This window comes from Ranitomeya variabilis, chromosome 8 (assembly GCF_051348905.1).
Source record: "Ranitomeya variabilis isolate aRanVar5 chromosome 8, aRanVar5.hap1, whole genome shotgun sequence".
Taxonomy (NCBI): Eukaryota; Metazoa; Chordata; class Amphibia; order Anura; family Dendrobatidae; genus Ranitomeya; species Ranitomeya variabilis.
Genome location: NC_135239.1, coordinates 24,772,165 through 24,787,753, shown reverse-complemented (window position 1 = coordinate 24,787,753; position 15,589 = coordinate 24,772,165). Strand labels below are relative to the sequence as shown.

Below are 15,589 nucleotides of genomic sequence, written 5' to 3'. Positions count from 1 at the left end.
AAAATGTGCCTGGTCCGGAGCAGGAGTAAAAGGCCTGACTCTGAACTAGTTACAATGTATCATCGCCTCATTTCTATGCAGAATGAGTTCACTTAGAATCTATCAGTGAGCTCAATCTGATGGGGAGGATGGAACCTTTTAATTTTTATTTTTTTATCTGCCTTGCATTACCATTTTGGGGTGTCACTGGCAGCTGGGGGCTTCCGAAGAGCCGATCCTTACCCCCCCCCCCACCCCTGTAGACATGTGTACCCCCATGTAATTTCCTTCATTGCAAATTCTAGGTTCAATCGAAAATTAATAAAAAAAGAAAAAATGGTCTCAGAAAATGGGACACAATCCAATATATATATATATATTTTTTTTTACAAAGTTATTCATTTTTTTGTTAAACCTTATAATAATAAACTTCATAGGCGTTGTACGGCTCTGGTCGTTCTCGCCGGGAGGTCCGAGGTGCACAATGAACGCTGTAAACATGAAAAAAAATAATAATAAACCCACAACGACAGAAATTATATTTTTTAAATAAAAAAAATATATATTTTTTTTTACGGTGCTTGGAAAGATTTCTCCCCATGGTTCAGTATATTACATGGGGGGGTCATTTACTACAAATTGCCCCCAAAATAATGAGGGCTGCGTCTATGGGAACAGAAAAATAAATATGTAAGAAAAAAAAAAAAGGAAAAATACGAAAAAAAAAAAAAAAAGTGAAGTGTGAGCAGAGACAACACAGAACCCTCCACCTGCGCACATTGCGCGCTCAGTGTACGGTGCGGGCGGCGCTGCGGTGAGGAGAGCAGCCACCATCACTGCGCCGTCCCTCAGGACTTTGCCCCCGGCTTCTCCGCTCTGCAGGCCGCGGCCTAGCTCCTCCCGCACATCCCCGGACTCTCCTGACCGCCGCCCCCGGCCCGGAGCGCCCTGCAGCCTCTCCCTCCTGTCACGATGCCGCCGCCATTACGCTTCGCGGCCAATGTCTCGTGGTTATTCCAGGACGTCCCCGACCTCCCCGGGAGGATCTCGGCGGCGGCCCGGGCCGGCTTCCCGGCGGTGGAGGTGGCCTGGCCTTACGCCGCGGATCTCGGGGGGATGAAGGCCGCGCTGAAGGAAAACAACATGGAGCTGGTGCTGATGAACACTCCTGCAGGTGACAGGGCGGCCATGGCGTCTGGGAGCCTTGTGTTGCTAGGTTACACACCCTGTGCCGCCATCTTTATTTTGCGCCGTGTTGTCGTCCAGCGCGGCGATGGCGCAAACGTCTACGTGTCGCTTATTAGCCCCTTAATTGTCATTGTTTTTTTCCCTCCCTTTCTTCTAAAAACAACTTTTTTTTATTATTATTTCCCCATCCCCCGTCGCCGGACGTGGGCTCGTGTTTATGCGACTTTCCAGCCCGCCGTTCATTTTATCATCTTGAGAAAAGGATTTTTGTTTTTTATAGTTTTCCTTTTTTTGCGATTTCGTGTGATTATGGGGACACCAAAGGTGTCAAGGTTTTTTTTGTGGCTCATAAAATTTTTTGATTTTCTTTAAAAAAAAAAAAAAAAAAAAAAAAAGGGGGAGGGGGGCTTTGTCTATGATTTTTTTTTTGCCTCTATTTTCCAGGGCAGTAACATTTTTTCCGTTGCTGTCTTGTTGGCGCAATGAGCTGTAGTATTTATTGGCACCATTTTGGGGGCACGTATTTTTATTGCATTTTTTGGGGGGTAAAGTGACAAAAAAAAGCAGCAATTTCTGCATCTGTAAATCTCCTTTAATCCAGTTGACTATTGCATGATTTGGTTTTCATTCCTTGACAGCAAGCAAAGATCTTGAAAATGGCAGGAAGCCATCGCCGATCACGGCCCCCAATAAAAAGCAGTCCGATAAATCTGGCGCCGATCATCCCTGAGTGTAATGGCGACATTCTCTTGGGTAGGATGCCGCCGTCACCTGCCGTTCCCCTTGTCTGCCAGTGGAGGACGGCCCTGAGCTGTGGCCCCGGCGCTCCGACGCTTCTGGGTTTACAACTTATACTGATAAATTATCATAACTCGTAATTTGTTACCATCTTTTCAGTTAGCCATTAAAAGGTATCAACCACTGAGGACTCTCAATTCTAAATATTTTTCTATCTACTGGCTAACACGGTACCAAGATATATTTCTTTCCTGTATCATAACTCGTCTGTAATTTTTCCTCCCGATAGGAGACGTGACGGCCGGAGAACTGGGGCTCGGCGCTTTACCCGGGAGACAAGATGAATTCCGCGCCGGTCTACAACAGGCGGTCACATGGGCCCGAGAACTGGACTGCACCAGGTAACAGGAGGAATTGTATTATAAGTGGTGCACAAGAGTGCTTCTAATAACAACCAGCAGAATAGTGAGTGCAGCTCTGGGGTATAATACACGATGTAACTCAGGATCAGTAATGTAATGTATGTACACAGTGACTGTACCAGCAGAATAGTGAGTGCAGCTCTGGAGTATAATACAGAATGTAACTCAGGATCAGTAATGTAATGTATGTACACAGTGACTGCACCAGCAGAATAGTGACTGCAGCTCTGGAGCATAATACAGGATGTAACTCAGGATCAGTAATGTAATGTATGTACACAGTGACTGTACCAGCAGAATAGTGAGTGCAGCTCTGGAGCATAATACAGGATGTAACTCAGGATCAGTAATGTAATGTATGTACACAGTGACTGCACCAGCAGAATAGTGAGTGCAGCTCTGGAGCATAATACAGGATGTAACTCAGGATCAGTAATGTAATGTATGTACACAGTGACTGCATCAGCAGAATAGTGAGTGCAGCTCTGGAGTATAATACAGGAGGTAACTCAGGATCAGTAATGTAATGTATGTACACAGTGACTGTACCAGCAGAATAGTGAGTGCAGCTCTGGAGCATAATACAGGATGTAACTCAGGATCAGTAATGTAATGTATGTACACAGTGACTGCACCAGCAGAATAGTGAGTGCAGCTCTGGAGTATAATACAGGACGTAACTCAGGATCAGTAATGGAATGTATGTACACAGTGACTGCACCAGCAGAATAGTGAGTGCAGCTCTGGAGTATAATACAAGATGTAACTCAGTGTCAGTAATGTAATGTATGTACACAGTGACTGCACCAGCAGAATAGTGAGTGCAGCTCTGGAGTATAATACAGAATGTAACTCAGTGTCAGTAATGTAATGTATGTACACAGTGACTGCACCAGCAGAATAGTGAGTGCAGCTCTGGAGTATAATAAAGGATGTAACTCAGGATCAGTAATGTAATGTATGTACACAGTGACTGCACCAGCAGAATAGTGAGTGCAGCTCTGGAGTATAATACAGGATATAACTCAGGATCAGTAATGTAATGTATGTACACAGTGACTGCACCAGCAGAGTAGTGAGTGCAGCTCTGGAGTATAATAAAGGATGTAACTCAGGATCAGTAATGTAATGTATGTACACAGTGACTGCACCAGCAGAATAGTGAGTGCAGCTCTGGAGTATAATACAGGATATAACTCAGGATCAGTAATGTAATGTATGTACACAGTGACTGCACCAGCAGAGTAGTGAGTGCAGCTCTGGAGTATAATAAAGGATGTAACTCAGGATCAGTAATGTAATGTATGTACACAGTGACTGCACCAGCAGAATAATGAGTGCAGCTCTGGAGTATAATACAGGATGTAACTCAGGATCAGTAATGTATGTACACAATGACTGCACCCGCAGAATAGTGAGTGCAGCTCTGGAGTATAATACAGGATGTAACTCAGGATCAGTAATGTAATGTATGTACACAGTGACTGCACCAGCAGAAGAGTGAGTGCAGCTCTGGAGTATAACACAGGAGGTACATCAGGGGCAGCTCTGACCTTTGTGCTGGGTTTTCTCTTACAGGATACACATCATGGCCGGGCGGGTTCCTGCAGGCATGGACAGGGCATCTATTGAGAATGAAATGGAGGAGACTTTCATTGAGAACCTGAGATATGCCGCCGATATGCTAAATGAGGTCTGAGTGGGATCCAGCCTTGTCACCATCGGGCTATGATTTGCGGTGGGGGTTGGTGTCGCCCTCGTTCTCCTGGCAGGACAGTGCTTCCAACATAATTTACAATCATCACTAATTATCTTTATGCTCCACAGCTCATTTTCTCTTGCAGTTACCTTTCCCTTCTCACACGTCACTTCCTTGTTCAGTATCTGCATTACTCCAGGCGCTATACAGGGGTCGGCCCTGTCTGTAGAAGCTTGCTGATTCTTTCCAACACCATCTAGCAGAATACTGAATGCTGCTCTGAAGTAGAATATAGGCTGTGAATGTGAATAAGGCCGGGGTCAGATGAGTGTATTGCATCCGATGCGATATGCTAATGACCCTTGGCTCCTGCTCTGCTGTCAGCAGGAGCCGAGTGTCATGCGTCTGTGCTCCGAGCTTCTCGTAGAGAGAGAATCGGAGCACAGCTGCTGAGGAGGTGGAGAAACTAATTTCTCCATCTCCTCCATTGCCGGCATTGGTGTATATCGCACATCACTCGGATGATATCTGAGTGATGTGCGCTGTGTCACTCGCACCCATAGATTTATATGAGTGTGAATGAGCCGAGACTCAGCCGAGTGTTGGTGACAATCGCAGCATGCTCAGATTTCACTCGCACGTTGAAAACGGCTGAGGAAAAAACAGTGATAGGAGCTGCCCCATAGATGAATACTGGTCCAAGTACTATGCGATTTTTTTATGGCATAGTACTCGTCCGTATTATACGGTAGTGTGACCCCCGGGCCTAAAGTGGATTTGCAGAATCCACTTAAATTTCTTAGGAAACTATTTAGACTTTTTGTATGAGCTAATTAGCATGTGGAAATCTGAGAAGAAGAAAAAAGCTCACTTATTTTTGTGCATAAAGTAGAGCGGATCTTGGAGGTAACTGTTACTTCTCCTTTCAGGCCGGGATTGTGGGTCTCATCGAACCTATAAACTGCCGCATTTCAGAGCCCCTTTATTTCCTGAACACCCCGCGGCAGGGTAAGTGATGCGCGGCAGGGTGATGGCAGCAGAGTAAGTGATGCGCGGCAGGGTAAGTGATGCGCGGCAGGGTGATCGCAGCAGAGTAAGGGATGCACGGCAGGGTAAGGGATGTGCAGCAGGATGATCGTGGCAGGGTGATCGCAGAAGGATAAGTGATGCGCGGCAGGGTCATCGTGGCAGGGAAAAGGAGATTTTTGTGTACTCACCGTAAAATCTCTTTCTCCGAGTCAATCATTGGGGGACACAGGACGAATGGGTGTTATGCTGCTGCCACCAGGAGGACACTAAGTTAAACACACACAAAAGATTAACTCCTCCCCTGCAGTATACACCCACGGCTGGACAATCCGGAGCCAGTTCGGTAACAAAGCAGTAGGAGTAAACCAGTTAAAAACAGAAAACATGTTATAGTCAAAAACACAGACTGAAAAGAATAACCAAGCCAAACTAGGCTAACAGGGAGGGTGCTGTGTCCCCCAATGATTGACTCGGAGAAAGAGATTTTACGGTGAGTACACAAAAATCTCCTTTTCTCCTACGTATCATTGGGGGACACAGGACGAATGGGACGTCCCAAAGCAGTCCCTGGGTGGGCAACAAGAAGTTATAAATGCTGTGCGTGCCTACGAGCTACAGATGAGACACTGCCGCTTGTAGGATTCGCCTACCGACGGACGCGTCTGCCGAGGCCTGAGAGTGCACATGGTAGTGCTTCGTGAACGTATGTAGGCTGGACCATGTGGCAGCCTTACAGACCTGTGCTGCCGATGCCTGATGCCGGATGGCCCAGGACGCGCCGACTGACCGGGTAGAATGAGCCTTGATCCCCGGAGGTGCGGCGTGACCCTTGACACGGTAGGACTCTTGGATGGCGGAACGAATCCACTTGGCAATGGAGGCCTTGGAAGCGGGTAGACCCTTCCGTGGCCCTTCCGGAAGAACGAACAAGGCGTCTGACCTACGGAGAGACGCAGTTCTAGAGACATAACGTCTGAGACCCCTCACTAGGTCCAGAGTGTGGAGCGCCCTTTCCGTGCGGTGAGAAGGAGCAGGGCACAGTGAGGGAAGAACAATCTCCTCATTAAGATGGAATGAGGAAACGACCTTCGGAAGAAAAGTCGGACATGTCCGTAGAACTACCTTGTCCTGGTGGAACACGAGGAAAGGAGGTTGGCAAGACAGGGCTGCTAGCTCAGAGACACGTCTAATAGACGTGACAGCCACGAGAAAGGCAATCTTCCACGATAAGAACCGCAAGGACACTTCTTGCAAGGGTTCAAAGGGTGGCTCTTGAAGAGCACAGAGGACCAGATTCAGATCCCATGGTTCCAAGGGCATCTTGTAAGGTGGAACCATATGAGAAACTCCCTGGATGAAAGTCTTGACTTGCAATTTGTTTGCAATCCTTCTCTGGAAAAGAACCGAGAGAGCAGAAATTTGGCCCTTAAGAGAGCTGAGAGCAAGGCCCAAGTCTACGCCTGATTGGAGGAATTCCAAAATGTGAGGAATAGAAAATTGGAGGGGAGACCGACCCCGATCTCTGCACCAGGCGAAGTAAGCCTTCCAGGCGCGGTGGTAGATGCGCATGGAGGAAGGCTTGCGTGCGCGGAGCATGGTAGATATAACCGTCTGGGGCAAACCCTTCTGCCTCAGTACCCAGGACTCAACGGCCACGCCGTTAAAGATAGGGCCTCTGAGTTCGGGTGGTAAATGGGCCCTTGAGACAGAAGGTCTGCGCGACTTGGCAGCCTCCAGGGTACGTCTGAGACCAGTTGCACCATCTCGGCGTACCACGTCCTGCGCGGCCAGTCCGGGGCGATGAGAATTACTGGAATCCGTTCTGCCCTGATCTTCCTGATTACCTTTGCCAGAAGAGGAATTGGGGGAAAAATGTATGGGAGTCTGAAACCCTGCCATGAGAGGACTAGAGCGTCGGCTCCGAAGGCTGAGGGGTCGTGAGACCTGGCCATGAAGACGGGAACCTGGCAATTGAGGCGAGATGCCATCAGGTCCACGTCCGGAGTCCCCCAACGAGAGCATATCTGGTGAAAGACTGCGGGATGGAGAGACCACTCTCCGGGATCGAGGCTGTGGCGACTTAGAAAGTCCGCTTCCCAGTTTTCCACGCCCGGGATGTAAACTGCTGATAGTATGGAGTGGTTGGTCTCGGCCCAGCGGAGAATGAGCGATACCTCGACCATGGCCGCCTTGCTGCGAGTGCCCCCTTGCCGGTTGATATAGGCTACCGCAGTGGCGTTGTCGGACTGGACTCTGACCGCGCGGCCGGAAAGAAACGGCTGAAACTGGCGGAGTGCCAGTCGGATTGCCCGAATCTCTAGGATGTTGATGGGCAGCTGGGATTCCTGCGGGGACCAGCGACCCTGAGTCGAGTGGCATCGGAACACAGCGCCCCAGCCGAAGAGACTGGCGTCCGTTGTGACGACCAACCAGTGCACCGGAAGAAAGGACTTCCCCCGAGTCAGGGAGGACCTCTTGGTCCACCACCTGAGGGACTGCCTGATTGATCGAGAGAGCAGGAGACGGCGGTCTAGCGAGGCAGGATTCCTGTCCCATACTGCTAGAAGAGCGTGCTGTAGGGGACGGAGGTGAAATACCGCAAAGGGCACTGCCTCCATTGCCGCCACCATCCTGCCGAGAACCCTCATGGAGAAACGTAGGGAGTGAGGGAGAGGTTGGGTAAGCTTTCGGACTTCTCTCTGCAGAGTGGATACCTTTACCGGAGGTAGAAGTACTAGACCCCGAGAGGAATCTAGGATCATCCCCAGGTAGGATATGGTTTGAGCCGGGACTGGAGAAGATTTTTTGAAATTGATCTTCCAACCCAGGCGCAAAAAGGTATTTATCGTGACATCTACTGCTTCTGAGCAGGACCGAAAAGAGGGACCCTTTATGAGAATGTCGTCCAAGTAGGGCAACACCACTATACCTCGAGCATGGAGAATGGCCACGGCAGCTGCCATGACCTTGGTGAATACCCGAGGGGCAGTGGCAAGCCCGAAGGGTAGGGCGACAAACTGAAAATGGTGTCCCTGGACCGCGAAGCGGAGGAACCGCTGATGAGACGGTAGGATGGGGATGTGCAGATAAGCGTCCTGCACATCTAGAGATGCAAGAAACTCGCCCTCTTCCAGAGAGGCAATCACCGAGCGGAGGGACTCCATACGGAAATGATGTACGCGTACGTACCTGTTGAGTAGTTTGAGGTCTAGTATTGGACGTACTGAGCCGTCCTTTTTTGGTACGATGAAAAGGTTGGAATAAAAACCTTGGTACCACTCGTTCTGAGGTACCGGGATGATGACCCCATCTTCCCATAGCGACCTTATAGCCTGGAAATACTGACCGACCCTTGCCCTGGGAGGGGGGGACTGGAAGAAACGAGGCGGGGGAAGAGAGACAAACTCTATCCTGTAACCGTAGGACACTAGGTCGCGGACCCATCGGTCGGAAACTACCGAGAGCCACGCGTCCCGAAAGAAAAGTAGGCGGCCGCCTACTTTGTCGGTGTCCTTCGGTGTTTGCCAAAAGTCATTGAGGTGGGGACCTGCCAGGTCTGGGCCCTCGGGATCCCTGTTGTCTGGGTCTGCCTCTCCAAGTGGGAGAAGGCTTGTAAGACGGCTGGGAGGCTCTGTCCTTGCGCTGACCTCTCCCGACGCCAGGTGGCGCGGAGGAGGGATTGGACCAATTGGAGCCGAAACGGAAATATCGGCCTCGGCCCTGTTGATTGCGAAAGGGGCGAAAAGTACGTTGCTGGGGAAGAAATTTGCTCTTTCCTCCTGTGGAGTCTGCGATTATTTTGTCTAGTTTATCCCCAAATAGACGTTCGCCCTGGTATGGAAGAGACGTGAGGGATTTTTTGGATCCCGAGTCCGCTTTCCAGTCCCTGAGCCAAAGGGATCTGCGGATCGTGACAGCATTGGCCGCTGCCTGTGAGGCACAGTTGGCCGCGTCTAAGGACGCGGAAACTACAAAGTCCCCCGCTCTGGCGATCTGAGTGGCCAGGTGTGAAATTTCTGGGGGTAAGTCGGCCCGTAGTGCCGTAGAGGATAAAGACTCTGCCCAATGGGACATGGCTTTTGCGACCCACGTGATGGCAAAAGAGGGAAAGAGAGAAGCCGAGGAGGCTTCAAAAGCCGAGCGAGCCATCTGGTCAATTTGTCTATCAGTGGGATGCTTGACGGACGCACCCTCGGAGGAGGATAGAACCGCCTTGGTGGCTAGCCGCGACACTGGCGGGTCCACGGAGGGTGACTGAGACCACTCCTTAGTTAGGTCCTGAGCGAACGGATACTTTGATTGCATAGCCTTCTGACCTGAGAAACGTTTATCCGGACGGACTCTATGTTGATCTACAATATCCTTGAACTGAGGGTGCGTAGGAAAAAATTTATGAGCCTTTGTGGCTCGCCCAAATGACACGGGATGAGCCGCCTTGGACGGGATTTCATCCTCTAACTGAAGCGTCTGACTAACAGAATCTATAAGAGAATCTAGAGTCTCTTGATCGTGACGATACTCTGGAGAACAGGACGCGTCGGATGCGTCATCCAGGAGGGATTCCCTGCTATGAGTCGGGGAAGAGTGACGAGAGACATCGCTCTCTGAGTTTGAGGGCTGATCACGGACCGGAGACATTACTCTGGACCTTTTCTTGGATGAGTGAGGGCTTCTAGAAACAGTACGACCTCTAGACCGCGAAGGGTTCTTAGACCGCGTTACAACCTCCGTGGAAGTTCCCTGAGTAAGGGACGGGTCACGGAGGGACTGTATCGTCCTTTCCAAAGATGCCACAGAGCGAGCGAGGGAGGACGCCCATGCGGGGGTACTAGGCTCGGTACATTCCGGGTCAGAGGCCGGAGTATCCTGTGCCGCAGGCGTTTCGCAGGCGGAGCACAGCGGGGTAGTGTGACCTCGGGGCAGAGATATCTTGCAGGAGGTGCACACAGCAAAAATAACAGAGTGGGTCTTTCCAGTCTGTTTATGCCTAGACTGTGACATGTTTCTGATTAAATGAGCGTACTGGCAGGGGGGGAGACAATCCTATTGGGTGCGTCTCACCTAAGTTCTGCGGTGGCTGGCAGGGAGATCCTCCTGTGCGCTGCGGTGCTGCAGAGCCGTCAGCGCACTTCCTGATCCAAGATGGCCGCCGAGATGTGAGAAGGGCGCTTCTCGGGAGCGAGAAGCGCCCAGGGAGGGGGCGTGTCGTGGGCGGGCGGCGGCGTGCTTGTAGGCGGGCGCTAGTCCGGCCCGGGCCTGGGCGCCGCCGAGCCCCCACAGAGGAATAACGCTGCCCCGCGGCTGCAGAGCCGCACGCTGCCCCGCGGTTGCAGAGCCTCACGCTGTCCCGCGGCTGCAGAGCCGCACGCTGCCCCGCGGCTGCAGAGCCGCACGCTGCCCCGCGGCTGCAGAGCCGCACGCTGCCCCGCGGCTGCAGAGCCGCATTGGAAGAGAGTAAGGGGGCCCCCCCTGCTGCCAGCTCGTCGGTCCCCGCACTTACCTTGTGCGATGGGACCGATGCTCCATCCACCTTCACCTTGATAGGGAGAGGGTGGAGAGCTACTGCCGCCATGTGTCAACCGCTATATACAGTGGTGATGCAGTGGACGGCTGCACGGACGCCCTGTCAATCTGTCCGGCTGTGCCCTGGCTCCAGGAGACTTAGGTGGATGATTAGTCCCCATGGTCGCCTGAAAAGGAGGGAGGGAGATCGGAACGCTAGGGAACCGTCGCCACACTGAAAGGTGAGCCAGGGCTGGCATCCATCGTCGCGGGAAAGGATACAGGAGGAACGCTCCGTGTACTTGCCCGTTGTTGGTGCGGGAGAGATCAGGGCTGAAAATTTGCCTGTCGCTCCCTTCTCTCCGTTAAAACAAAAAGAAAAATTGGTGGGGTCCTGAGGACCCAAGTGCCTCCTGAGACACTAAGTAAGAACTGGCTCCGGATTGTCCAGCCGTGGGTGTATACTGCAGGGGAGGAGTTAATCTTTTGTGTGTGTTTAACTTAGTGTCCTCCTGGTGGCAGCAGCATAACACCCATTCGTCCTGTGTCCCCCAATGATACGTAGGAGAAAGTGATGCGCGGCAGGGTGATCGCAGCAGAGTAAGGGATGCACGGCAGGGTAAGGGATGCACGGCAGGGTAAGGAATGTGCAGCAGGGTGATCGCAGAAGGATAAGTGATGCGCGGCAGGGTAAGTGATGCCTAACAGGGTCATCGCGGCAGGGTAAGTGATGTGCGGCAGGGTCATCGCGGCAGGGTAAGTGATGCGTAACAGGGTCATCGCGGCAGGGTAAGTGATGCGCGGCAGGGTCATCGCGGCAGGGTAAGTGATGCGCGGCAGGGTCATCGCGGCAGGGTAAGTGATGCGCGGCAGGGTCATCGCGGCAGGGTAAGTGAGGCGCGGCAGGGCAAGGTTCTCAGGCTTCATAGTACTACAGGCCGGTTGTGTTCTTCTAGGAGCCTCAATCTTACAGAAGGTGGGAAGACCCAATGTGAAGATGCAGATGGTAAGTTGTGACTCGTTTCTTACTCTTAATTCCAGACTTCCAGCAATAGACTCAGACCCTACTTGTTGATGTAGAAATGTTGTCTTATCACAGCTCACCTGCTCCCAGATTAGAGCATGCTATCACCTATTGTGAATGCTGGATCCCAGTCATCTACTGTATATAAAGGGGTTATCAGTTATTGTACAGGAGGAGGAGGTGAGCTGTGATATCACCTATTGTGAATGCTGGATCCTGTGTTGCCAGTCATTGCACAGGAGGAGGAGGTGAGCTGTGACATCACCTACTGTGGTTGATCCTGTGCTATCTACTGTATATAGAGGTGTTTCATTCTAATCCTGTCTGATGGTAATGAAACTGCTGAAAAGTCATCTACCCAGAGCAGGAAGAATAGGTCTAATATTAGACCTAGAGGCCAAGGGTGAACAGTACAAGATCTTAATTTTATTTAAATACATAGCAATAAGGAAAAAACCTTTACACTAAAAGTGGGTTCTCATTACTAGGGCACTATTAATGTCACTTTACCATCCGTCTGCAACATCATCAAACCTGCATCTTTCTTCTGTTATAGGATCTTTTCCATTGGCAGATAATGGACGGAAATCTAACAGAGAATATTAAGACGTATTTTCCATCGATAGGTGAGAGACATTTTTGCCCTTTGTATGGAAGGTGGTGAAATTACAGAGCTTTTACAGGAAGCGGCAGGATGAGTTTGGCTGGCTGCCTCCGGAGGTGACCACCGCAGGGTACTGATCACACAACATACTATACTGCTCTCACCACGTGCTGTATGGCTGCGCCGCTTATCCCCAATAAATCCTTTTGCCAATACAACTGCTAACATTCAAAGGGGTACCCCATCTTCATAGATGGATATTTTCAGATTGATCTTGTTTAAAATTTGCAGCACTTTTCCTTTCTTTACAGCTAGTTGCCTAGGAGACCGACCGCCTCTGCAGCCTAACTTGTAAGCGCTGCACGTACCAGGATGAAAAGGCAACAGCACGCCAGCATTAAAACAGTAAAGAACTTGAGGCCAAGAACTTGAGCACACCAGCATTAAAACAGTAAAGAACTTGTAAGCCCTGCACGTTGTGCTGTCTAGCAGCAGTGGTCGGTCTCCAAGGCAACGAGATGTAAAGCGTGGTAAAGGGTTAATATCGCAGGAACGACTGAAAATTTTAATAAGCCGCAAATTGCAAAATTGCTTGTAATTACAAGCTCTATCAGACAATACCCCATTGATTATTGACCCCCTTTAATGTCCGGAACGGAGCTGTCCTCTGCCTCAGTCTTCATCCAGCTCTTGACATCATCTCTCATCATTAGCGGAGCGTTGGGGTTTCCCATTTTCAGGAATCCCATCTGATACATTTTATTCCTCGGCGCTCGTCCGGCAGCGTGAGCTGACACGTATCTCTGCGCAGGTCACGTGCAAGTGGCTCAGGTCCCTCATCGCAACGAGCCAGACAGCCCCGGAGAGCTGAACTTCATGTATCTCTATGAGCTCCTGCAGGAACTCGGCTACCAGGGCTACATCGGATGTGAATACAGACCGCGAGGTGAGTGTGGGGGCAAAACATGCGAGACCCCTAGATGGGGCAAGACATGATGGAGGAGGTCAAAAGATAAGATGTTAGGAGGGGGGGGACCCAATTGCTTAAATTTGAGCTACAGCATCAGACTTTGATGCAGAACTGCAGTGTAAAGCATGGGGAGAGGAAAAACAACCGCCCTCCCCTTTATGGGATACAGCCTTACATAGCAGCATAGGAAAAGCATGACTGATCCCCAGGATATACGGAAGCTGCACCTTCAGAGAATATAAGAAACTTCTTTTCTTTTCTGCAGGAGATACGACAGCCGGACTCGGGTGGATGAAGACTTACAGGAGGAAATATGGAGGCCAGGACACGGCAGTGTAAACGGAGGATGGAGAATGTCAGCCCCGCACCAGTCATTGTCTGTCATAAGAAAAGTTCTGAAGAAAGTAACACATCTATCATTACAGGTTCCATGTTGACGGTCACCCAGCTTTCCCAGGTTCCTGTGCAGCTTGCATACATGGCTATGTAGCAATCCAGGGGCTTGGTACATTTACCTTTCAGAAGCCTGGGAAAGCTTGGTAATTACAACCAGCAACTCGAGCGGGTATCACATCAGATGGCGGCACGTAAACTTTCTTTATAAGAGAACATCATTTATTGATAGGTTTGGGATTTTGTTACATTTACATAAAATCTTTTAATTTGGCTTAAAAATAAAGAAATCTGTGGGATTGTTGACACGACTCAGTCTCTTTCCTCTCCGAGGGGTTGTCGGCAGAGGATTGTAGCAGCAGATTACCCTCCCTCCCCGAGGGGCCGCATCCTGGCGGGATCTAGTCTCTTGTAATAGCGTATGGCGACGGCCCTCCCTCCCCGAGGGGCCGCATCCTGGCGGGATCTAGTCTCTTGTAATAGCGTATGGCGGCGCTGTCAGAGCAGACCGCTCCATAGGTTGAAGCAGGCAGTATTGATCACAGACTCCAGGTGGTGGTACGTGGAAACCAGCTGCGGTGGTGGACTCTCACTGTTCTGCGGCTGCTCAGGAAACGGTTCCCGGAACACGACCTTGAGACTCTGAGAAAAAGAAAAAAAAAAGAGCAAAAATGGTAAAAATATGCAATAAAGTTATTACCGGAAGTCTGGTGCAAAAAGTATGGTACAAAAATGTAGAAATTTCTCCCTTTGGGTCAAGTCTGATGTGTATATTTCAAGATTATTAATAGAAAAGTTACATATAAGGGTCACAAAAAAGGGACCTTGCCTTTCAGGAGTCTGGAAAAGACTATAGAAAAAACAACTTTGGTTTTTCGGCAGAGCTGCTGCCCGCCCGTGTTATTAGCGGAGCGCTTGCTTATTACAGTTAATCTGATAATGACCGTATTCACACAGCGACTATTTAGCCCTCGTGACCGATGAATTGACAGACGTCTGATGGCGGCGACGCTTTTACTGCAGGATTAAATTTGTAATCCTCAAAAGCTTCCACGGTGTGGATCCAGAAGATAGACGGACACTTCTGAAATCGCCATCTTTTGAAGATAAATTTATTCCGCTTCAGAAGCCGCGGCGACGATGATTGTTCCTTTCACTTTGATTTCCAGTAATTTCCAGTAAACTGGATTCAACTGAATAATGTGCAAAAATGAAGAAACAGCAGTTTATGGAGAGAGGGGACAGACGCAGGCGGCGGAGACATCAAGCAGCCACATTCTGCAGGAACATGGACAATCCCAACACTGCAGACAATCATCTATGAGCTAAACACAGCGAGCGTGCAGTGTCACATCGCAGGCTTGCCTCTAGACTTTGGGTCTATGCCCCTCCTTGGGTGGGCTATGGTGGGAGTCACACGCCATCATGAACCTGGTGCACTTCACAACCAGATTTGCCAATAATGACAGTTTGCTACAATGTATCAGCGGATGAAATGCGTCAGTCCCGAGTCCGGGGATTTATCTAAACTATACATGCTTGTAAGAAACCTCAAAAGCAGAGATGAGGAATTCAATTTTCGCCACCCTGGAGTCCAGTCCGGTCATTATTTCTGCAGCCGGCATCCTCGGCACCTCTTGTGCTTACAAGGCCCTACAAACATCATGTCATTACAGGGCCTAGTGAGGACAGGAGGTGCCGAGGATGCCGGGAGCAGAAGTAGAGACCGGCTGCCAGACTGGGCTTGAATTGATCATCTCCGGAGTATTCGGTCAGTATGGATTTTCAACCTTTGGATGCAAACAAGAATATCGCCATTTACGAACAGCAGGCCGCCATCTTAAAAATGGCAAAAATCTAAAATAATGGAAAAATACAAATAGCATCCGTTTATATTGATTTATAGTGTAACTTCAGAGGCAAGCAGGGTGGGAAAGTTTGTACACCCTCCATAATATGGCCACTATGACAATTCGTGCAGAAATCAGAGCGTAAAAGAATTGAAAATGGTGAAAACGTTCTTGATTACACGCAGTTGCTG

The 15,589-nt window shown here is 50.0% G+C and overlaps 2 protein-coding genes across 5 annotated transcripts in view; one reads left to right on the top strand and one right to left on the bottom strand.

Moving 5' to 3' along the window:
• Positions 1–745: 745 nt before the first annotated feature.
• On the top strand, positions 746–13,852 carry HYI (hydroxypyruvate isomerase (putative)). Its single transcript, XM_077277506.1, has 8 exons — positions 746–1,153; positions 2,195–2,306; positions 3,906–4,020; positions 4,956–5,034; positions 11,514–11,563; positions 12,138–12,207; positions 12,997–13,131; positions 13,421–13,852. Exons 1-8 carry the CDS (start codon positions 952–954, stop codon positions 13,492–13,494), a joined length of 837 nt encoding a protein of 278 aa, XP_077133621.1. The 5' UTR covers positions 746–951; the 3' UTR covers positions 13,495–13,852.
• The window catches only part of SZT2 (SZT2 subunit of KICSTOR complex), a 116,424-nt gene continuing 114,583 nt past the window's right edge, over positions 13,749–15,589 (bottom strand). For all 4 annotated transcript variants that reach the window (XM_077277501.1, XM_077277504.1, XM_077277502.1 and 1 more), the window contains one exon: positions 13,749–14,190. In XM_077277501.1, the coding sequence (XP_077133616.1) occupies positions 14,047–14,190 (144 nt within the window). In that variant the 3' untranslated portion in view covers positions 13,749–14,046. The remainder of the gene's footprint in view (positions 14,191–15,589) is intronic.

What these genes read in the sequence shown, in the direction of transcription:
- HYI (XM_077277506.1), top strand. Translation starts at nt 952, where the DNA reads ATGCCGCCGCCATTACGCTTCGCGGCCAATGTCTCGTGGTTATTCCAG. An exon ending in GCTGATGAACACTCCTGCAG is followed by an intron (nt 1,154 to 2,194) that starts GTGACAGGGCGG and finishes TCCTCCCGATAG; the next exon opens with GAGACGTGACGGCCGGAGAA. An exon ending in GACGTATTTTCCATCGATAG is followed by an intron (nt 12,208 to 12,996) that starts GTGAGAGACATT and finishes ATCTCTGCGCAG; the next exon opens with GTCACGTGCAAGTGGCTCAG.